Source organism: Seriola dumerili, unplaced genomic scaffold (genome assembly GCF_002260705.1).
Source record: "Seriola dumerili isolate Sdu_G_001 unplaced genomic scaffold, Sdu_1.0 BDQW01000337.1, whole genome shotgun sequence".
NCBI classification, from domain to species: domain Eukaryota; kingdom Metazoa; phylum Chordata; class Actinopteri; order Carangiformes; family Carangidae; genus Seriola; species Seriola dumerili.
In genome coordinates this window covers 1518587-1540794 of record NW_019174592.1, presented here as the reverse complement: position 1 = coordinate 1540794, position 22208 = coordinate 1518587, and the positions used below count along the sequence as shown (strand labels likewise).

Below are 22208 nucleotides of genomic sequence, written 5' to 3'. Positions count from 1 at the left end.
TTCCAGGATGAACACAGGCAGACACATTGCAGCAATGTCTGGCCCTCTGCTGGGCTGAGAAGGTGCTGCTCTAAGATTTTGCTGTTCTCCATCCTATCTGAAATGCAGATATGTGCAAAACATACTGACCATTATGACACACTGTATTTCATCGACACTAGCTATCTGAAGATTAATGTTAATGTGCATGATGATGCTAGCAGAGAACAGCTGATGCTAAAAGATACTTGTGTGTTTCATGTTTAACACACAAGCTCCTACAGGTTTTGGAAGATAAGATGAAACTTTAATGATTCCTGCTGGCAAACTAGGTCATTGCAGCCAAGAGAAATAGTGGGTAGAAAATGTAATAAAGAACATAAAACAAGATACAAAAATAAGCAATATTAAGATGTGCAAAATAACACCGGACATACATTGCGAAACAAAAAAATAAATCTCATGATGAAGTTATGAGAATTTTTATGTTATCTGGGCAAAAATATGTAAAATATACATTGTACTATATTGTTGAAGTAAAATTATTAAGGCAAAAATATTGTATACGAGATAAATGTAGCGTGGTAATATACACTTGAGCGAAATGAATATAATATGCATATAGTGCAAATTGTGCGTTATTAGTGAATTTGGATTTTCCCACCTGTCTTTGACACAGTGACCTTTGGTGTTGCGACCCTACAGTGTGGTCCAGTGTAGTGAGAGTGGGGGGGGGGAGCAGAGGGCAACAGAGGGAGGGAGCTTTGCAGACGCCATATATGGGCACACCATCGACTCTGCATTGCCATTGGCTGTGGGCCTTATGCAGCTGCTTGTCAACAAGATGGCCTTCCTCCTCCTGCCGTTTTGACACTGATTATTTTGGTATCCCCGAGAACATACCGTGAAAGCCTGTGTCACTTCTAAATAGATAGTTTAAGAGACCGACTGCTGAGAGTCCTAACAAGGCGTACAGTCAGTCAGACTGTGTTCAGAGAACTGACAGACACACAAGCCTCGATAGCAGCCACCACCAGACAAGGTTGATAATAGACAGTAGCTGCTGGCTAATGTCGACGTTAGCCAGCGAGTGAGCTAGCTTAGCTACGTGGACACGGATAGTTAACTCGTGTCACCTGCATTTCACCAGACAAACTGGTTTGATCAGTGCGAAATACAGCGAGGAAACACTTGTCATCGACAGTTTGCGAGTCAAGAAGGTTGTCGGTGGAGATAAACACTAAGGTAAGTTGGCTGGCAAAATATAATGTTGAGGGTTTTTTTTTTTATCTTGTTAGCTTGCTAGCGAAGGCTGTCATGTTATTATGCAGGTAAGTTGTGCTACCGAGTTAGCAAGCTCGTTAACTAGTGACGGGTTTATTTACACTGTAAGTACACATATATAAACTGGATAACGTATTTAAAGTTCATAGAAGCGTAGTCGGTTTGGGCCTAGTTAGTGTTAAATATTAATGGACGGAAAACATATTAGGTGCTACTTGACCACTGTAAGGCGCCGAACATTTTACTACGGAGCTATGGAAGCTAACTGTTTGCTAGTTGGGTAACCAGCCAGTGGTTGTTTCAAAGGTGATTGCCACAGTTATAATTGACAGTCGAATTGATATGTTGTTGCTGTTAGTTATGGTGTGTTTCTTACACCACATTTGTTGGTTGTCACCGGAGAAGTTGGCGTAATTGACGCTAATTTTGTAGAGATAAGCTTATCTTAAACAGATCCAGGAAAAGTAATGGTTAAGTGACCTGTAGGCCTTCGTTTTCTACTCAGGAATCTCAATCACAGTAGGGACTAGGCACAAAGTGATGCATACCATAATATTGGGTGTTTTTATATTATATATGTGAAATAACTACTTAACACACTGTACTGCACAACTCTGTACTCTGTAGAAGTAAATGGATAAGCCATGATGAACAAATATAGAGTGAATCTTTTGTTTGGATTGTTAAAACTTCCCCTTGTCACTGATGCAAACCATCAGTTTTGTGGTGTTTGAAGTAACCCACTTATCTAATATGATATTGTTAGAGGATGCATGATTTGCCCTCAGCCTTAGTAGGATAATACACTGTGTTGACACAGTGGCCTTTGTAATTGTAGTATCAAGGCTTGCATTAAAGTCTAACTTGTGACAATGTTTCAGCACAAACGGGCAGACGGACACAGACAGCCCTGCAGGACAGTCAGCCACTCTTCCTAGGTGTCCTGACAGACGGTCTGCTCTTGATATAATGTTCCTCAGCAGACAGCTACTGGTCTAGTGATGCACTCAGCTCTATTGTTCTGTTGACAGTTTGCAGGTTCGGTTCCATTGTCTTCACATGCACACATGCAGAGAGGGAGATTGAGCTAAGACTTTTTGGCATGCTTCAGTACTATCATTTGTCAGCTTTTGGCCATCTGGGTGAAATGCTGTGTAAAAAAAAAAAAAAAAAATAGTGCAGGAGAAGTGGTGAATATTATGGGTGAACTGAGTTGGAATGAAACTATTTTGTATTAATCAGGTTGACTTTTTTGCAGGGTTGTCCAAGACCTATGAGATGATAGGTTTAAAGGAAAACCACACTTGGTCACAAGCTGTGAAATTGGTGCACCATTTGCTAATCCAACATTTTAAATGTTTAACTAGCATGTAATGGGGATGTGTTATATGTATTCTGAGCCGCACACAGCCACCATAGTGAAACCATTATCCTAGTGAGAGTGCACGCTCTTGATTTGTATAGGGAAATGACCCAGTCCAGCAGAAATTCAGTTTTAATGTAATGATACAAACCTGTCAATCTGTCACTTTGCAAACAGCAGGATAGTAACTTTTGAACAATCAGTACCTTGTAAACATTTGTGTAAGTGTAATGTGTAGCTGTGCAGTCAGTACTATGTAGATTTTCACATTTTGACTGCAGCAGTAATCCACAGGCATCAGTGAGTAAGCCATTTGTGTATCTCATGTTTTGCAATGTTAGAAAAAGTTAATCAGAATCTTTCAGGCAGAGGAGGAAAGATGTACTCTGGATTATTGACAAAATGTACATGTATGTAGGTTACATAGCACAAGTGCTGTGTCTATTACACTCAACACCTCTCCTCAATTTTAAACAGACAAACTTGCAGTATGACTTGACCTATTCAGTATAGAAGCTTCAGTAGCACCACCCCTGCACACTGTGGTACAGTAGCTAGTGTCATCTAGGGCAACATGTCCTACCTGCCTACATTTAGAGCTGTGCAACTCTGTGTATGTGTGGAAATAGTTATGTGTTAAGTAATACACACATAAAATCATTCTCTTCCTACAGTTAATTTGCCAGACAGCTTGGAGACCCAACGATGCAGTCCCTGGCACCGTGGTGTTGCTGTGGTGTCTGTCACTGCCACTACGCTTTGACAGGATTTGAAGGATTAGGTTGATGCAGAAAGCTTAAAACCAAACCCAAGCCTTCATTTGCAGGAGCTCTTTCAAATGAAGAGAAAAAAGTAAAAGTAGCTCAGTAATAACTTAAACTGACTATTGTGGAATAATGTGAAGTATTGAAAACTGAATGAGAGATGACTCTCCCCACTGTGTCTGGACGTGACACATCTTTTACAGGCATCTGACTTTCTGAGTATCAATGCAGTGGTTCATTTTTGTGGCATTGAAGTATTGACTTGTAGCTTATTTTGCACAGCAACAGCATAAATCCACAAAGTTATCAGTAAGCAGAAACCCACAACGATTTCATTTAATTGGCATCCAAGGCTACATTAAGCCAGCCCTTTTCACACCCAAAAACTGAGCTTCTGGAGACACTTTCTGAAGCAGATAGATCAGAAATACTGTTTTTGTAATGTGGATAGAGAAAACAAAATTATCCATACCAGCACCCAAGCTTCATCCATAATGATGAAGCGTGGGTGCTCTGCAGCATAATTTTAAGAAGCAACCATTCTGTTGCCACCAAATCTCTGATCACTCATTTTGAATGCCAGTTAAGCCAACCACGCAATAGAATTGTTGTCATATATCTTTGTAAATGTTTATGTTGTCAGATGACATCTCAAGCGCGAAACAGTGATTTGATCCACAGTCTCAGTGCAGCAGCCCAGAAAATGCTGTTCACCTCGGATAACTAGTGGCATTTATGCACAAGTGTATGTTTAGTTCAGTCATCTGAAAACAGAAACAAACAAAACTATGCGATAACAGATCAATTTGGTAGAAGAACAATATAAGTGATCATAGAGAGCAGGAGGTGGCAGAATGGAGAGTAACCTGGCTGTCCCACTCCTTGCCAGATGTCGGCGGCACCGTATTTTTAGATTTATCTGCAGTAGTCTGGACACAACCTCTCTTTTCCCAACCATCATAAATTCACAGGAAGGTGAGAGTTTATTATTCTGGTCTGTAATTTGTTAAGGTGGATGATGTGTTGGTGCTAGTCTTCGTACTGGAGCGCTGCGGTGGGCAGATAGTCTCTCTTGCGAGCCCCTCTTATAATGCCATCCAATCTGTTCTGAAAGATGGATTGCATGATGCAGCGAGAGGGAGGGGGAAAGAAGAGTTGATGGAAAGGATGTAGAGAATAAAAGTGGTTAAAGAGAGAGAGTCACAAAGGGTCATGGAGAGAAAGGACAATAAAAAAAAAGGGTTCACTAGCTTTTTTTCTCACAACAGTATAATCTGGCTGCTCTTAGCTGAGTTGTTGCTGTGTGATTATAGAGGAAGCATTTGAATTGGTTCACCACACTGTGTGGGCGGCGTTTGCTTTTTGCACCTCTCTGAGCCTTTCCATTAGTCCAAATCTACAAAGCACCACCCATTCAGTGTGTCAGAAGCACAACAATGACCGGTTTTAAAGCCTGTGGACTGAAGGAGTCCTGTGGCTTAAATGGAAAAAAGGCAACTGAGTCAAAATTTAGAGAAACCAATCTTCAATATCAACCAGTTAAAATAAGATGAATAAGGTAGTAATAATTTGAAGAGCTCTGCATTCATCTTGTGGTGCATTGTGGGATTTTCAGGTGTTGTAATACTATCTTCTATTGTCCACTTAAACGCACCCTGCATGAACTTCTATTGGCATTATACCATTACCATCTACACCATATTTGTAGACTTTGTTTTATTGTAGGCTTTGCTATTTTGTGTCTTTTGTTTTATTTATATAGATCAGACTGAGACAGTACTAAAGCTTGGTTCCCTGCCAATAATGCAGACCACTTTTTTCAAGTTGCTACCACACCCCAAAATGTACCAGGTAATCTGTAGATCTGAGTGTGTTTACATGCACATTTCAGGGGCAATCAGACTTTGAAAATAATAAAACAACAACATTAAACATAAAAAATAGCACACACACCCAAATATTCTTCATTGCCCAGATTCAGGTTGCTCAGCAACACAGATCATTCACAAATCAAAACAACAACATGGCTGTTATTACTAACTCTGAGAATGAGTCACATTACATTTACTAATTAACCTCCATTATGGGGCAGGCTACTCCTCCCAAAACACACGTCAGCCATGACTTTACCTCATTTTCATTCCTATGTTTTTCTTTAAATCATTTTAAGATATGTGCTCTTACATTGCCAATAGAGTGAAAAGTGGTAGAATCATGTTCTTTTAATTTTGTAATATAATACCATCACTGTAAAAAACAAACAAACAAAAACAGTGACATTTAAGGTCATATCGCTCACCACTTCTGAACATCAAAACCCAATGCGCCTGTATATAGTATATAGTTTGAATCACATAGACTCAAAACAAAGATAATAGTGTGAATGTAAAAGCATCATTGTCAAAGATCAGCAGGTACATGAAATTGTCATTGTAGCTGACTGTAGACACACCACACAGAGAGAAAGATTGTAGTTTTATCATTTATAGTGTCTTTTGGAAGTACCAGAATTATCAGCAAGGTGTTCAAAACAGTGACCTGTTGTTGGTGTAGTTGTTTAGGTTGTGTGTGTTGTGTTTTTTGGTTTATGTAGGAACCAGAAGAACTATAATATAATATAAGTGTTCAACTGTCTTAGTCTGTTGCAACTTATCTTAAGTGGGAATTGCACTTTCAGGTCCCAGTGATATGAAAAAGAAATGTCATGTCCAGTTTAATCCTAAAATGCAGTTTAAACATGTTATGTATAAAGCGTAACCTGAGGGGGAGCAGCTTAGAATTGACATGAAATATAACTGTTGGTTCAAGCAGTTCTCTGCAGAGCAGGCCTTCAGATCAGCAGTGAGCCAAACGTGTAGCTCCATGGCCACTTACTCCTCTCTTTAAGCATGCAGGCACGTTCCTGGCAGCCCCTACAGCTGGCATAGCTGCATAAGCAAAGCACGCCGGTTGAACTGAAGGCATTCCCCCCCTAGCCTGTAGCATAGGCTCTTTGGCAGGGAGAGAGGGGTGAGAACAGGGAGGGCTGCAACAGCAGTTTCACTACTACCCCACCCCCTCCTGCTGTTTGCTAAAAATAGGTCCAGCATATGCGTGCATGCTCCTCCCTGGGTTGCCTCCTATTAAGCAAGTCCTCTTTGAAGCACTGAGATGCAGGAGAGGAGCAGAGGGAGAGAGGGGAGGGTCCATTTGGAGCTTTTGTGATCCATCTTTCTTCCCTTTCATCTGCCGGCCTCAGACACCAAACCTGAAATGGAATCCCTTTAATTTGATTTAGAGGCTCCGAAGCAGGGGGAGATGATCTTGGTACACAGTAGCAAATGTAATTGCTAATTGAGTTTGACCAAAGTAGGAGGCAGACCAGTTGTGATAAGTTCAGATGATAATATGATGATAGTTCTGTTCTCTCCAGTCCAGTGTCTGCACTCCTGGTGTTCATTGCTAACACCCTGTCTGCATTCTACCTCAAGGCAACTATTGCACACAGACTCAATTGGTTATTGATTATCTGCATTGATCCCAGCACTGACAAGCATTGTTGGTCTGGTGATATGAACTCTGTTTTCTGTGACTGAGCTGTTGTATCACAGTGTTGTTTTTCTCTTTTCTGTCATTCCTCCCTCCCCGCCTGTACTCCACCCTTTCCTCTTATCTCTCCCTCCCCTATTGATGCAGGTTGTATGCCCAGTGTTGCTGGTGAGCTCGGTGGCAGACAGTGCCCATCAGGTTGGCACTGGGACAGGGAGCCGACAATGAGAGCTCTGGCTCTGGGTGTTTGCTGGCCAGCATAGATGCAGATATGCCCCGGTGGTCGGCATCCTGATGGACCGAGACACCTTCTCCCACATCCGTCTGTGGTGCCCACGCCCCTTCGGCACCTACTCCCAGAACAAAGCTAGGAGCCCAGGCTCAGGGGGTAGCAGTGGAGGTGGTGGTGGAGCAGGGTCCCCTTCACTCTGCAAGGCTGAACCCTCTCCAGGTGCCAGAAGGACGGTGGATGGAAGTGAAGATGGAGGGATGATAGTGGGGGTGCAGGAAGAGAATGGTGAAGAGGAGGATGTGGGCTCAGAGAACACTCCACCTGAACCTGAGCTTGACTCCAGCTCCCTCACACAGAGCCAGGCACCTCCACCCTCCTCGGCCCCTCCCTCACCACCTTCTTCCGGGTCCCAGATGGAAGATGGCCGCGTGCTGTTAGACACCTGGTATGTCATCAAGCCAGGCAACACCAAGGAGAAGATTGCCTTCTTTGTTGCACACCAGTTTAGTGGAGCAGGCACGCCCAGACCCAGCGCAATGAAGGTATGGAGCTGAAATAAAAAGCCCAGCAGTGCTAAGCTTTTATTTTTTTTGTTCCATTTGGTTATTTTACAATTGAATATGAATTATTTTCCTTCTCTACAGGTTAAAGGTAACTGGGCAACTGATTGCAGTAAAGCCAAAAGACGAAGACGATGCTCCTCCTATGACCCTCCGACACGCTCCCAAGCCTCAGAGCCGCAACTCAGCCATGACTCCCCTCTTGCGCCGCCTAGCCCTGATGAGCCACCACTAGGAGGGGTGAATGAAACGGACCTCCTGTCGGTGGCAGAGATGGTTGCCTTGGTTGAGCAGAGGACCGCCATGGCCCTCCAGGGGATTGTGGCTGTTCATGGGAACCAACACCAGCAGCCCCCTACTACCCCTCACAATCAGGGCCTTGCCCCCCACCAGCACACTCTACTCCGGGGCACAGTGTCAGACCCCACACCCATGGTGTTTGTGTCAGACAGTTCAAATGGCCAGCCGTCCAAAGAGGCCCAGGAGTCATCATCTCCCATCCAGACAGACCAGGAGCTAGAGGAGCAGCAGGAGTCATGTAGAGTAGCTCAGGCCATTGCGCACTTTGAGTCCCAGAACCTAGAGAATCGGCTTCATCTGGGCGCTGGTTCTGGAACGGACTCGTCTAATCAAGATAGAGAAAGGGAGCGTAGGAGAGGAGGGGAGTCTGGCATTGTAACCCCTCCTCCACCCCCCAGCCACAGTCACGGTGAGGTTAGGATAGCTTTCCGAGTGTCAAATCTGGACCCGCGGTCTCAGTTGGAGCCAGCTGGCAGGTCCCGCTGTATGTTTATGAGCTGTGGTGGTGGGGGTAACCAGGCAGCAGCCAGGTCCAAAGAGAAAATCACCTGTGACCTCTACCAGCTTGTCAGCCCCTCATCAAGAGACCCTAGTAGTCTCCTGCTTGCTGCCACAACTGCTGCACCCAAACCAGATGCAGACCACCATCACACAGACAGACCGGCCTGTGGCAGCCCTGATCCAACCCAGGAGCTTTCCTCTGGGGAGAAGAAAGCTGTTGGTGTGGGGAGGGAGCGAGTGACTGGCTTCCATGTGGAGGTGGTGGTGACAGGTGCTGTGGACCAATGTGTGTTTTATGGCAAGGACAGTACAGAGAATGTGCAGGAGGAGACTGTGTGTTTTGCTATGCCTAATGGGGGAGGCAGTGGTGGGGGTGTGGGCAGCTCCACTGACCCTTCATCAGATGATCCCCCTCCTGGACAACTCTTTTTCCTTCAGCCCCCTCGGGGCCCAGAGGAAGATGTAAAAGGAATGGGCCCTGGCAGTGGGTCAGGAATGTGCTCTTTGGACTGTGCCAACAATAACGGCCCTGGGGCAGGGGTTGCAGTGGGCTCTGGGGAGCGGGCAACGCGACCAGACTCTCCTAGCGTTGTGGAGGACTGTTCAGACCCTTCGCTGTGTCGCCTCTACCGCCATGTGTCCCACGACTTCCTGGAGATCCGCTTTCAGATTCAGCGCCTCCTCGAACCACGCCAGTACATGCTGCTGCTGCCCGACCACATCATGGTCAACATCTTCAGCTATCTGCCCACACGCTCTCTAGCAGCCCTCAAGTGCACCTGCCACTATTTCAAGGTGTTGATCGAGACATATGGGGTGCGGGCAGTAGATTCACGCTGGAATCAAGACCCTCTTTACAGGGATGACCCCTGCAAACAGTGTAAGCGGCAATATGAGCGCGGGGACGTTTCCTTGTGCCGTTGGCACCCCAAACCTTACCACCACGACCTGCCTTATGGACGTTCCTACTGGATGTGTTGCCGGCGTACAGACAAGGACACACCAGGCTGCCGTGTTGGGCTCCATGATAATAACTGGGTCCAGCAGCCTGCTGATGGCTCTCAGCCCATCCGCACCAAGAGGGAGGACAGGAGGGAGGAGGCCAGGTAGAGAGGAAAGAGTACACCTCACATAAACCAACTCTCATCTCCTCCTGTGTACCACCTCCCTCCTACCTCTCATCTCTGTCCAAAGGACAAACAGGGGAAAAGAGAGGAGTACAAGGAGAAATCAGCACTCCAGGACTGTTTTTGTTTTTCTTTGCTCCAGCAGTCCTTTCTCATACTTGCCCTCAGTGGAGGGAGGTTTAGAGGTAAAGAAGGAAGAGAGGTGTGTCACTCTCCTTGCCTTGTTTTTTTTTTTTTTTTTTTTCCAAGCCCTCCACAATCCCTCTCTCCCTCCACTGTGTCCAGAGTGGCACCTTTTAAACGTTTGCATACCAGGGTTGGGGTCCCCTCCTGCTGCTGTCAGTCAGCCCTCTTTCTGCCTCTTAATCATTTGGGTTTCTGTTTAACTCCATACATGGTTGTTAGATAATTCATGTGAAAACTTTGCAGTGTATTTGATTGAGATTAGCATTCATTAAGTGACGCATAGAAATGTAATGCCCTAGAGCCTGCTTACTGTTCCCAATACTTGTTCTGTGTTCTGTGTTGTATCACAAACTTCCATGTTAGCTGTACAATGGTGCTTCAAGGAATGAGCTGTATTGAGTCCAACAGATGTAAAACTTTTCAGTGGTGGAATGTTCAGCATTGCTATAGAAATGTGATTGTATAAAGCAAACTTGATTTTTCCGTTGTACAAGATTGCCATTTGTACCTGTCCTGCGCCACGAGTTTCTATTTTTCTGAATGTGCTGTAACGTACTCTGTTGATCAGTCCCCTGATAATGCTGCTGAAATCATTGCCTGTGTCACTGATGTTAATTCTGAAATAGCCATACCATTGGTTAATGACAGGCACAGTCTCCATATTAGCCAGTCTCGCTGGCCACTGAGGCTTGTTCTTGTCATTGTTTCAGAGTGGACCCTAACCTTGCTGACCAGCCATAAAGAGGAGCCACTGAGTACTTTCTGGTTTACAGAGAATTATGGGAGATGGACTTTATTGATTAAGACAGTGGGATTGAATGGGATTAAAAAGAGAAACTTGATGTCACTTTGGAAAGGCCTGATGTCACTTTGTATGGTTTGATTGACTTGCTTGTTGGCCATTTTGTTTTTTTTTTTGTTTGGCTGTTTTTATTGGAGTGTGTGTCAGAGAATGTTTGCTGTTGTGTTTGCTTTTATTCTTGAGGACTGTGTTCTCCCTGTATCAGTCTGTGGGCCTACTCATCCTGCAAAGATGTATTTTTTAAATACTCCATCTTTGTTTTAACCCCCAGCTCTCTTCCTCTCCTCCTCCCCTCCGTCCTCCGATTTGGCTGAGGGCAGTGTTTGCCAAAGCCGTCATTCATGCTTCGAAGCGAGTGAAACCAACTACCACAGACTGCAGAAACACACTCTACACCAGCTTCCAGCCTTAAAAGCCCCCTACCTCTTACCCACCCTGCAGGAGACTGAGGCGTCAGATACCTCACAGATGATCAAGAGTATTGGGAGTTGCACAGGACCCTGTAAGTGGCGACATTTCAGATGCTCGATAGACTCGAGTCGAGCTCTACTGGATCCACCCATAACTCTGTGTGTGGGAGTGTAAGACGAACAGTGCCTGGTGACTACTGTGACTCTACATTCTTAAAAAAAAAAATAAAAAAAAAAAACCCTCTCTCTCCTCTCCCCCCCTCTCCCTTGCTTTACACTTCCCCACCTGCAAGCTGACAGACTGGACATGCAAGAACTGATGTGATGAATGATGCTGAAACTCTGCATGGAGGTGGGAAGATGGTTGGGTATTCATGGGAGAACTCTGTAGGTTCCAGACATGTACAATGCTAATGGAAAATATCTGCTTAAATAAAAACAGAAGTGATGATTAAAAACTGGAAATCTGAATCACTACCTGGTTTGTGTGGTGTGTGATAAGTTCAATATCAGGCCTGCAACTAACAATGGCTTTAAAGCTTTTCATCTACAGTGATTGATTAAATCATTTGTCCTTAGTAACGAGAATAACAATGCTTATCAGATCGTATCGGAGCTCCACTTAGTCTGACCAACATCAACACGCTTTCAAGAGTTTGATTTTGGACAGAAAAGCAAGAAACACTTTCTATTTTTTAAGCTAAAACCACCAAATATTTTTACTTATCCCTGATTAAATGACCAATCACAAATAAATACAAGTCAGAAACAGCGCTGGCTCAGGAGAACCAGAAATACACATTAGCCTGTAATATGAACATCTGAGTATTAATGAGTGTTTGATACACATTTTGCTCTAGTCTCTTATATAGGGTGTTTGAAGTGACTCCATCTCACTCTTTTAATTGATTTCTTGAATCTAAGTTTTCAAATAAGAAAAAAAAACAAACTCTTTCTTCTCACACCTTTAATTTGAGCGCTGGTACCAGATGAAGCCAGACTTGTGATTGAATAAGCATGTAACAGGATACAGTAATGGTGTTCTAACCTGATAAAAAACATTTTAGATGCTGCACTTTAAAAGTGGAGAAATGCAATGAAGGACCACATCCCGTTGCACTCTTCAAAGTGAGACTGTTGGTATTTGCATGACTACCAGTACCTGCCTATTTTGAACCTTGGTGGAAAAGTGGTGGAAACATGTTATTTGCAGTGCAGTGACAAGTCATCGCCAACAGATGGCAACACTGCTGTATTTATCTGTGAGAGTATCGTCCAACAAAGTGATTCAACTCGCTCTGTTAAGAATAGTAACCCCACATAAAAACTGCTACAGCCATCATGATGAGAGCATTAGCATCTACAGTGTATTTCCACACTGGGTCCTCACTAATGTCAGGCATCTGCTCCGTCGCCTCAGGTGCTTCCTGCTCCAGGTCCTGGGAGCCGCTGCCCCCACCACAGAAACGGCTAAGCAGGCGACAGATACCAGACTTTTCTTCCTCCTCAGCCACTGAAAGTTAGTAGGAGTAAGTATCTTATGTGTGTATGTATGTTTTTTCTCAATTTCCATTTGATTTCCTTTCTTTCCTACCTGCATCACTGTTGTTATTCTCCCTCATCCTGTCCCTAGCCTCTTGCCGGGCTCTTCTCCCTCTCTCTTCTTGCTCCCAGTCTAAATCCTCCCTCTCCTCTTTGGAATGGCGAAGACTGAAAACCAGACGATGGAGCTGGAAAGAAAGAGAGAGACCTCAGACTGCCATACACTCCTTTCATATATCAGATCTCAGTTCTTCATGACTCCTGTGAGAACAGTAAGAAATCACTTACATGGTGATCCTCTATGGGCTCGGTGCAGTAGCTGACCAGCAGCACCAGCACTGATGTACAGATGAAGAGTATGATTGCGAAGTGGAGGTAATGGATCCCACACACCAAGAATGGGCAGTTGGAGGGGAAAATACAGCTGCCAGTACCGAACCAGAACTCAGGCAGCATCCGACACAGACCCATCACCAGACCACCTATCAGGCCCCAGAAAGCACCCTGAGGTGAAGGCAGAGAAAAAAATTAAATGTTGTGTGAGAAGGATTTCACATGGTGTTTCATTGTAATATATCCATGTGTAACCATGTATGCAGATGACATCTCACCATCTCATTGACCCTCTTAACAAACACAGCCAACAGGAAGACTGAGGCAATAGGGGGGGCCAGATAGCTTGAGATTGACTGGATGTAATCAAACAGCTGACCGCTCTGAGCCGCCTGGACGACCGGGATCCAACAGATACTGACGGCTACGATGCACAGCACCCAGACTCTACAGGAGAGGATGTCTCATTAATAATAGAGGAAGAAATTGGGAACAGTTTCGATCACCAAATATCCAAATTCTGAAATATTCAATGGCACAAACTAGTAGCTATTGGTAACTTGTGTGAAAAATCTAAAAAATAGTCCTTAAAAAAGCCAAATTAGTCGAACTTTAACCCAAACCATATCAGTGTAAAGATATATTAGGCAGTAGTCAAAAAGGTAAGCTACTCACATATTTGTTTCTTCTCATGTAGAAACACAACAATGTAGACATAGTTTCTTTTTTTTTTTTTAAATGTGTGTTGCAAAAATGTCAAAATGTTTGATGTTTTTTTAGCTGCATAGTAAATTGTGTGTGGATGTTGGGTGTTTTTGCATCATATGATCAGTTTACATGGATTTTTCGCTGATGAAGACCTTGTGGGTCACAACAATGCATCATGAAATTTCTGGGAGCTTATATAAACCTCTCCAGTCAAGTTACATTTGGATTTGCACAAGAGGCAGGTAGTTCTACGTGAGAAGAGAGACAGACATAGAGAAATGCAAAGGATTCAAAATGCTGAGATGTCCAAGGTAGCATCTGTTTACCACGACGGCGTCCATTTACCTGCCCACAATAATGAGCTCACGCTCTGTGGCCTGTGGTCTGATGCGAGTCCAGATGTCCATGGTGAACAGAGTGCTGCTGCTGTTAAAGATGGAGGCCAAGGAGGACATGAGAGCAGCTAACATCACAGCCAGCATCAGACCTCGCAAACCTGCACAGAGAGACAGCACGAGGGAAGGTGGGTGGAAGAAGAAGAAGGGGAAGCAGAGTCGAGCAGAGGAAGTTGGAAAAAAGGCAGAGAGAGTGGAAGGGATTAGAAACATAAGTTAAGACTTCTCCTTTTCTTTAAAGGTAGTCAATACTTGTCATGTGTTCCTCACCACTGGGCATGATTGAAACCACCAGTTTAGGATACGCAATGTTGGAACAGCCCACCTCAGTGCCACACACCCTCTTACACACTTCAGGGACGACACAGCCAACCTCATCTACAGGTGGATAGAAACACACACACACACCTCTGATAACACTTTTACCACAGTGGTATCTACTGCAGTTATTATATTGTACTTTGAGATGTTTCTTTTTCAAGTGGGATGAAGTGGAAGCCACAGACCGGGATAGAGGGCCCTGCTGATCATGCCGGGGAACACCATGAGGAACATAGGCAACAGTTTGAGGTAGCCGCACATGATGCAGCCGGCCTTCACATGGGTCAGACTACGAGCTGCAAGGCACCGCTGCACTATCACCTAAAGAAATACAAAGACAGAGAGCGCGTACCAGTAAGGCTTTGTTGCAGTAAACCTTTTAAAATATAAACATATGAACTAAAAGAGCCAATAAAACAACATGACAGTTTGAAGCAGTGGAATCTTATTTTATTCTTTCTATATTTTGCCATCTTTGCTTTTTTATTTTTAATGTAATTCTATTCCTATGTTGATTGGGTTGAATACAGCTATTTACACCATTAATCTTTTAAATCATTGAAATCATTAAGAAAATGTGTAAAAGGCACAGGGAAAACATTAGCTACAAACAAAATATGCTCTTGTCTTTCACCTTTAATGTCCATTTGAACTGATGAGCTAGTTGAACAAATCTTAAATATGTCTTTAATTAAATGAATGTGTAATTTATAGGCATCTTAACCACATAAAATCATGTTAATTGCACTGGAGTCAGAGGTTTCAGTTACTGCTACTCTGTTAAGCTAGGCTAGTTAGCTTTTAGCAGGATTGGTTTATCTGTTACCTCTTTCTCCATTATGATTACATTTAGTCAGTGCCTTATTTATGTTCTTGTGACAAATTCAATAATTGATGTTGGAGCATGAACATTTTTTTTTTCATATACAAGAAACAGAATAAAGGGGGTAAATTATCTGTAGCTACGGCTATTTCACTAGCTAGCTTAGCTAGAGTGCAGCCACTGCAGTTTGTGTTTTTATTTTCATTTTATTATTAACAAAAAATACACATTTCTATGGCATAATAATTTTTAAATGGTTAGGTAAAAAGTTAATGAGTTAGATTCTGGTCTTAATTAAATTTTGACTAAGTTTGTAGTTTCTGTCTTTGGGTCTGTGGGGCAGTACAACCTGATACGAGATGGTTGACCTGCTCTCTGTGTCATTTCTGTCTATTATCTGTTACTTATCCTTAGCTTTTCCCTCAAGATTGAGAAACTAAACTAAAAGCATTTAAACTGACAAGATTAGACTAGGATATTCACCTGGTCTGTGCACCAGTACCAGCCTCCCACAATAGCAATCCCGAACAACACCCCAGGCCAGGGCAGGTCACCTGTGGTCGGGTCCCTGAGCAGGCTAAAGGCATCCTGTCTGGGTGTGTAGCAGTGGGGGGAGATGTTGTAGCGCTGGGGGTCCATGGAAGAGACAACACTTGGCAAGGCTGAGTTGTATTTGGCCAGCAGAGCGTTGTAGCCTCCGACTTCAGCAAAGGCTAGACGTGAAAAGGGGACTGGGTGACTTTATTATTTAAAGGTGTGGATAATCCCAGTTCCTACCTAACACAGAACATTAAGCAGGTATATTATATGTAAAAAGTAAGTGTGCTGGAGTTGTTGTTTTCAACTCAACTCAAAAGCCCAGAGCTCTCTTGTTGTCTGACACTCTCCTAACTGAAGGTATGAGTCAGCTGCTGAGTCAGCACTATCTGCTCAACGGATCACCAGCTCACAATAGGTGGTTGTTCTTCCTCCTCTGCTGGTTTCTTTTCAACCTTTATGATGTCTGCTCCCCTCTGACTTTACACCAGGATTAGACTCTGATATATACCGATTATGGTTGTAGGGGGCAGTTGTAGCGGTGTCGGCTGGAGGTGGAGAGCTTTGTGGCTCTGCAGCGTCAGCATACTGTACTTTGCTGCTGTGAAATTAATGATTAGTGACCTTGGTTAATCTCTTTCCTGTTGTGAAGCTGCAGGGGAGGAAAAAAGACACAGGCCTGGAGGGACTGACAGAAGCCAAAAACATGAACTGTCTGTGAACTAAGAATTAAACATCTATTGTAAGATTAAATATGATGCTGTAATATTAGTACTTACAGAAGCCAGTGAGGACAAAGGCTCCAGCAATGATGACAAAAGTCTGAACTGTGTCAGTGTACATTAGAGCTGCCAGGCCACCTGGTAAAACACACACACATACACACACACATCTTTAAATACACACACTAACAGATAACATATTGACATTTAAAGAGTACGCTATCAATTTAGCATTGTACTCCCTTAAAATTGAAATAAATAAGCTTTGAAAAAGTATGGTCAAAACTGAAACAGCAGAGGCTGAGATATCCAGCTTTTTAGTCTCTAGTGTGGGTTAAGCGCCAAAAACACTTAATCCTACATTTCCCATAATGCAACCATGTAGCATCTTCTCATGACATCACTATGACATCAGGGTTATTTTCACAACTTTCAGAGTGCTCCATTCAGTGCCATGGTAGACGTTGTACAACTGTTTCACAGGCTGAAAAAATCAATATATTCTGCGCCAGAATTACAAAAATTTACAAAGTAAAGTATCTATACTTATAATATTTATACTTAATGGAGGTTCAATACATACATATAAAACATACACATTTGTACACACACCTGTAACAGTGTACAAGGCTGTTATTAACAAAAGGGCGATGACAGCCACGTAGATGTTCCACCCTAAAGCCTGCTGGATAAACACAGCTCCTGAAAACATGTCCACCTGGAGAGACAGAGGGAGGAGGGGAGGGAGGGATGAAGACAGAAATAAACTTTGTATATTTTTCTGGTTGCGTGTTCTCAGACCGGATGACTCACCGAGATCTTGGTGAAAATGTAGAGGAACAGCGAGATAACAGAGAGGTAGAGGCTTATCCTCGTACCACCGAACCTCTTCTTCAGGTACTGGGGCATCGTGATCACCTAACACAGTGCATACATATAGGAAAGGAAAAAGTGAACGATCCACCTTGTGATGCTTACAGAGGATCGAAATCATCATCACACAGCCTGAACTACTTACCCCAGCTGTGAGGTAGACAGGAACAAACAGCCAGCCCAGCAGCAGCACGATGAAAAGGGCCTGATTAGCGGAACAACACAAAACAAATCAAATCACCATCAACATAAAGAGCTGAGCTTTCTTTGTCATATAATGTATGTATATCAGTTCAGTATGTGAAGAGGTGATTAATGTCACTTCTGTATAATCAACTCGATGATGATAAGTTTACATTGTGACTTACATTCCACTCAAACCCTCCCACAGCGATGCCACTAGCTGCCCCAGTGCCTGCCAAGCCCACAAAGTGACCGCTACCAATGTTGCTGGCAAACAGAGACGCGCCAACCTGGATTTAAAATAGAAACATCAACACCTGTATAGAAGTGCAGTAACATCACTAACAGAAATGCACTGAGCAGAGAAATGAGAGCATAGTGAAACATATTGACCCTAGAAACTTCAACTACAGAAATTGATCTATATGCTTTTTATTATTTAAAAGGATATGAACGGCATTTTGACAAAACTTTGATCACATAAAGAGATGAATCTTAAAGGAAAGATCATTCTGACCATGAAAAGATCCAAATGCACTTTCAATTGAACTGATGGGCGGGGACAAAATCAACCATTTAAGTCAATGATGTCCTTGTTTTGTTAAAATAAAAAATAAATTCTAAAGTCAATCTGAAGTTAATATGAAGCTTCAGCAGTCTGAGTGAATCCAATCGAGTGGGTATATTACAAAGATACAGTCATTTTAGCATAAAATTCCATCTTCCTGTTTCCACGTAGAGCTGCAACGGAAGGATATTAACAAAAAGAGGGAATTTGTGCTGAAAATACTGTTACTTTGGAGCTCTGAACCCACCGGCCACCAGGTCATCGTCCGTCCTGCCAGGAAATATCCTCCTACTGTCCCACGATTGGTCCGAAACATGGACTAGAACACAGACAGGACAATTCAGTTATTGTCACGAACCAAATGCAATATTATGTATTTCTTGATGTGATATACATATCTTATTAAGTCATCATAATCTCCAGACAATTAAGGCAAACACGTGCACTCACCCAAATGCCAACACTGATCACAATGATGAAATATCCAACAATGATGGTGATGTCTGCTGGGTTGTTGATGGTCACCTTGTCTGACGAGGGACTCTCCATTGCCCCACTTGTACCTGAAAACACTTTGATTAATCTGTAGCTTGATGTAATCCTACTTTTGATTTATCTGCAGCCTAGAGCCTTCAAACTCTCCCTAAACTTAGGTATCAGTCTGACCAAAGAGCTACAAGAAATGAAATACTGTATCTCTGGCTGACCTATGCATGGGCTGCAGAGGTGAGATGGTCGGTCCGAAGGAGGACTTTGGCCAGCAGTGCAAATGGGCAGATTCAGCAGTTTATTAATTACAGTAATTATTAACACCACACCGTGAAAAACAGGGTTTCAGTCATGTAGTTCCAATGTATTTTCAGCAGTTTACATGCAGAAATCTACATGTATCTAATGTCTTTAATGCACAAACAGCTGCAATCTGTGTTGCCAAATTGGAAAATGTTAATGAATCTGAATGAATGTGAATGAACTTAATGAGATTTGTCATTATTTTAGACATTTTTCATAAGTATTTAACTGAACAATAGTAAAAATGTGATACTCATATTCTTGGGTTGCAGCTGTAGTTCAGACCCATCACACTTCTGTCCTGTTGGACGCTGTGTAAGTTTGTTTCTCAGTCTGATTAATAAACCGATCTGTTCGGTTGTAATAAATTCATCAGTAAAAAAAAAAAACAAAAAAAAAAAACATGTAAGCAAATAGTCCTTTAATTGTTTGATAGCACTACTTTCATCGAAACATCCATTTGCCTTTCAGTTGACAAACTTCATTAGATTGTACAAATGAGGGCAGCTTCACTTCTCTGAATGGACACACAGTAACGTGGGTGTGCATGTGTGCAAAGAGCTCGTGTTGAACAGATTTACGTCTCGGCATAGAAAACATGCATGCATACACAATCACTTTTCACATGTCATACAAGCTGTAAGCACACGAAGGAAAAAAAAAAAAGAGAAAGAAAAAAGAGAAAAAGAAAATCCAGTTCTTTAACATTTCTGGGTGAGAATTCAGAGCATGTTATGGAGGGGAAAACAAGACAGTGTGTCATGGATGTTTTCTAGAAACACAAGCTCACAACTCATGACAAATAAAAAACCTGTAGTGAAGTAAAAAAACTTTACCAAATAAAAGGTTCTTGCTACTTATCCTCTTAGTGTATTTTGGTCAGCCACACAGTTCAAGTCATATTAAAAAAAAAAGAAAAAAAGAGATCGTTTCATTTTATGTATCAATTACATATAATGGAATAAACTAAACTGTCATGTGTCATGTATTAAAACAGACCAGCAGTGATCATCATGTTATAATTAAGATGTTCACTGATACAGTAGCTGTGTCGCTGAGTTTCTGTGACTAGAACCATCTTGTTATCTGTGATGTTAAATGTGCTGTTGGCTGGAAAACTGGGGAAGTTCCACTGTTCTGTTCTCAAGGGAAACTGAGTCATTATAACACTCTGGAAAGTTTTAAATGGGAGGATGGTTTGACTGAAAATTATGAAATGTACTTGTTGGTTGATTCAGGTTATCCTAGACTGATGAGACAAATGTGGCCAAACATTTATATCTCTTTCGGGAATATACATGAATTTAGATTCAGTTGGTTAAATTGTGTGAAAAAAAACTTGACGTTTCCTCACTGAATCAATGCTTTTCTACTGATTTAAATTCTTAAGTTTCAGACTAACACTAAATCTACTCCTGTACAGAGTCACACTTTGTATTATGTCAGGAGTAAGAGTTAGACTAAAAATGCAATTTTGCCACTAAAGAGGCACATCCTGTATCCATCTTCATTTCCTGTTTGTTTCCTGTACGGTATCTAAACTGTATCCATGTTCACTAATTTAAAGTAAGGTTTGAAAATACTTGACTTGCAGTAATGAAAACTTTGTTGAAATGGCCAATTGATGTGAGTCGATTAACGCCCAAAAATAATTCCCGGCTGCTTATAATTTGAAACCCATACATCTTAATGTCATGGACATCTTTCAGTGATGTTCAGATTTCAGACACAGCAGTGTTTCCATATGCACGTTTCTCCCCCAGAAGTCACTGGATTTGGTCGATTTGAATAAATAAAAGAGGGAAACAGAAGAGAAAAGATTAAAGAAAACATAGCGGCTTACAGCAAAACAATGTGCTTACATTTCTGGGAAAAACTTCTCATAAAATCATAATTTCAGAATTGAGTCACTTTGAGATCTAAACACATATGCTCCTTTTTGACAGGTCTGTCTACACCTACATTATAACTGCATCCTACAGCACGGCTGGGCTTCCTACACTGCAGTCAGAGCAAGTTACCATCGTAAAACAACAACAAAAAAACCTTAAAAATACATTTCAATAAATAATGTGCAATGCTAATGTGTTCAGATAAGTCATAACCTCCGTGCCAAACACATTCACAAGTCCAAAGGCTGGAGCATCTGAAAGAAAAATGTAATTTTGACATGACTGCTGGATCAAGTAAAGACAACTGTTCACCTGGCTTGAATGTTTCGGAAAGATGGTCCAGACACAAACATAAGTCATATTGACGTAGGGCTGCGTGAAACCCTTACGCGGTTACCACCTATCACTGTAATTGTACAGTGGGATCCTTAAAATACTGTGAATAAAGATACACAAATCTGCTGTCAAAACTAACAATACAAAACAATTAATTTGTCAAATTTTCTCCAGAATGATTTTACCTTCTCAAGCTAAAAATGACAATTCCTGCACTTCTTCACTCTGCAGTACAGTGTCATGAAGATCTACCAAATCACCTTAAAACATGATTTTCCATCCCTAAAAGGCATTTTGTCATATATTGATATGAGAAGAAGGTGTTCTGACTGTCATATCCAGCCCTATCTGCACATTTCTCCCAATGCTATGTTCCACCTCTTTGACTTGGCGGCGTCTTTATAAGAACATTCAAAACATGCGTAAACGCACAGTTTTTGCCAAGTAAAAAGACGGTCTTGGGCCTGTTCTCAGCACGCAGGGGTTTGAATGAGCCAATCAGAACTACAAGTTGTACCAAACACTTGAGGTTGTCTGTTTTTATAAAGGATTGGACTGAGGTCCTCTGTTGAGGCGGGAAGATCAGCACAGGGACCAACTTTTCTTGGGATCGGTCTCGTCTTGGATGGGCTTCAAAATGTGAGCCAAAGACAGACAGAATAGGAAGTCCACTTCCTCGCTGGTTTATGAATTGAGTCATAAAATGTGTGCTAAATGTTGTAAATCAGATTGTTAATTCATACAGATTATGGCTGCTAAATTGTGGCAGTAAATGTGACCAAACCTGATGAATAAATTTTGTTTCTACTTTGTCACATTGGATTAAAAACAAAAACATTGATGGTAAAAATCCACCTACATACCAGCAGTTGAAAAAATGTTCTGATATGTTTTATGTGATGTGTTTCATTTCAAGTCTAGTTCATCTGTATAGCCCTTAATTGCAGTAACAATTTTAGGGGAATTTACAGGCTGACATTTGTGGAAAAGGAAAAAATATTTGAGAGTTTGTGAAGGATTACAAAGGAGGGAAAATCCCTCCAGGGATAACAGGTAGCAGCAAGAGAGCAGGAGACAAAACAGCAAAGCAATGCTATGAGACAGTTTAGCAGTTCAGAAAATGGAAAGGATACAACGTTTCAAGTGA

At 42.3% G+C, this 22208-nt stretch overlaps 2 protein-coding genes across 2 annotated transcripts; one reads left to right on the top strand and one right to left on the bottom strand.

Annotated features, from left to right (window-relative positions):
- The first annotated feature begins 834 nt into the window (after positions 1-834).
- On the top strand, positions 835-11493 carry fbxo46 (F-box protein 46). Its single transcript, XM_022760523.1, has 3 exons — positions 835-1224; positions 7066-7692; positions 7795-11493. Exons 2-3 carry the CDS (start codon positions 7213-7215, stop codon positions 9619-9621), a joined length of 2307 nt encoding a protein of 768 aa, XP_022616244.1. The 5' UTR covers positions 835-1224; positions 7066-7212; the 3' UTR covers positions 9622-11493.
- A 435-nt stretch (positions 11494-11928) lies between these two features.
- slc5a2 (solute carrier family 5 member 2) lies at positions 11929-18764 on the bottom strand. The gene is made up of 15 exons (XM_022760440.1): positions 18492-18764; positions 18289-18360; positions 17659-17763; positions 17436-17495; positions 17231-17335; positions 17030-17135; positions 16475-16555; positions 15642-15871; positions 14521-14656; positions 14285-14392; positions 13965-14115; positions 13190-13358; positions 12867-13082; positions 12631-12766; positions 11929-12549 (listed from the first exon to the last, which is right to left on the bottom strand). Exons 1-15 carry the CDS (start codon positions 18588-18590, stop codon positions 12338-12340), a joined length of 1986 nt encoding a protein of 661 aa, XP_022616161.1. The 5' UTR covers positions 18591-18764; the 3' UTR covers positions 11929-12337.
- Between the last annotated feature and the right edge of the window lie 3444 nt (positions 18765-22208).

Excerpts from the sequence above, each read along its gene's own strand:
- fbxo46 (XM_022760523.1), top strand. The coding sequence starts at position 7,213 with ATGGACCGAGACACCTTCTCCCACATCCGTCTGTGGTGCCCACGCCCC. Across the intron at positions 7,693-7,794 it reads CCAGACCCAGCGCAATGAAG|GTTAAAGGTAACTGGGCAAC; the intron begins GTATGGAGCTGA and ends CCTTCTCTACAG.
- slc5a2 (XM_022760440.1), bottom strand. The coding sequence starts at position 18,590 with ATGGAGAGTCCCTCGTCAGACAAGGTGACCATCAACAACCCAGCAGAC. Across the intron at positions 17,136-17,230 it reads ACATTTTCACCAAGATCTCG|GTGGACATGTTTTCAGGAGC; the intron begins GTGAGTCATCCG and ends CTGTCTCTCCAG. Across the intron at positions 15,872-16,474 it reads CTTTGTCCTCACTGGCTTCT|CCTTTGCTGAAGTCGGAGGC; the intron begins GTAAGTACTAAT and ends TTTCACGTCTAG.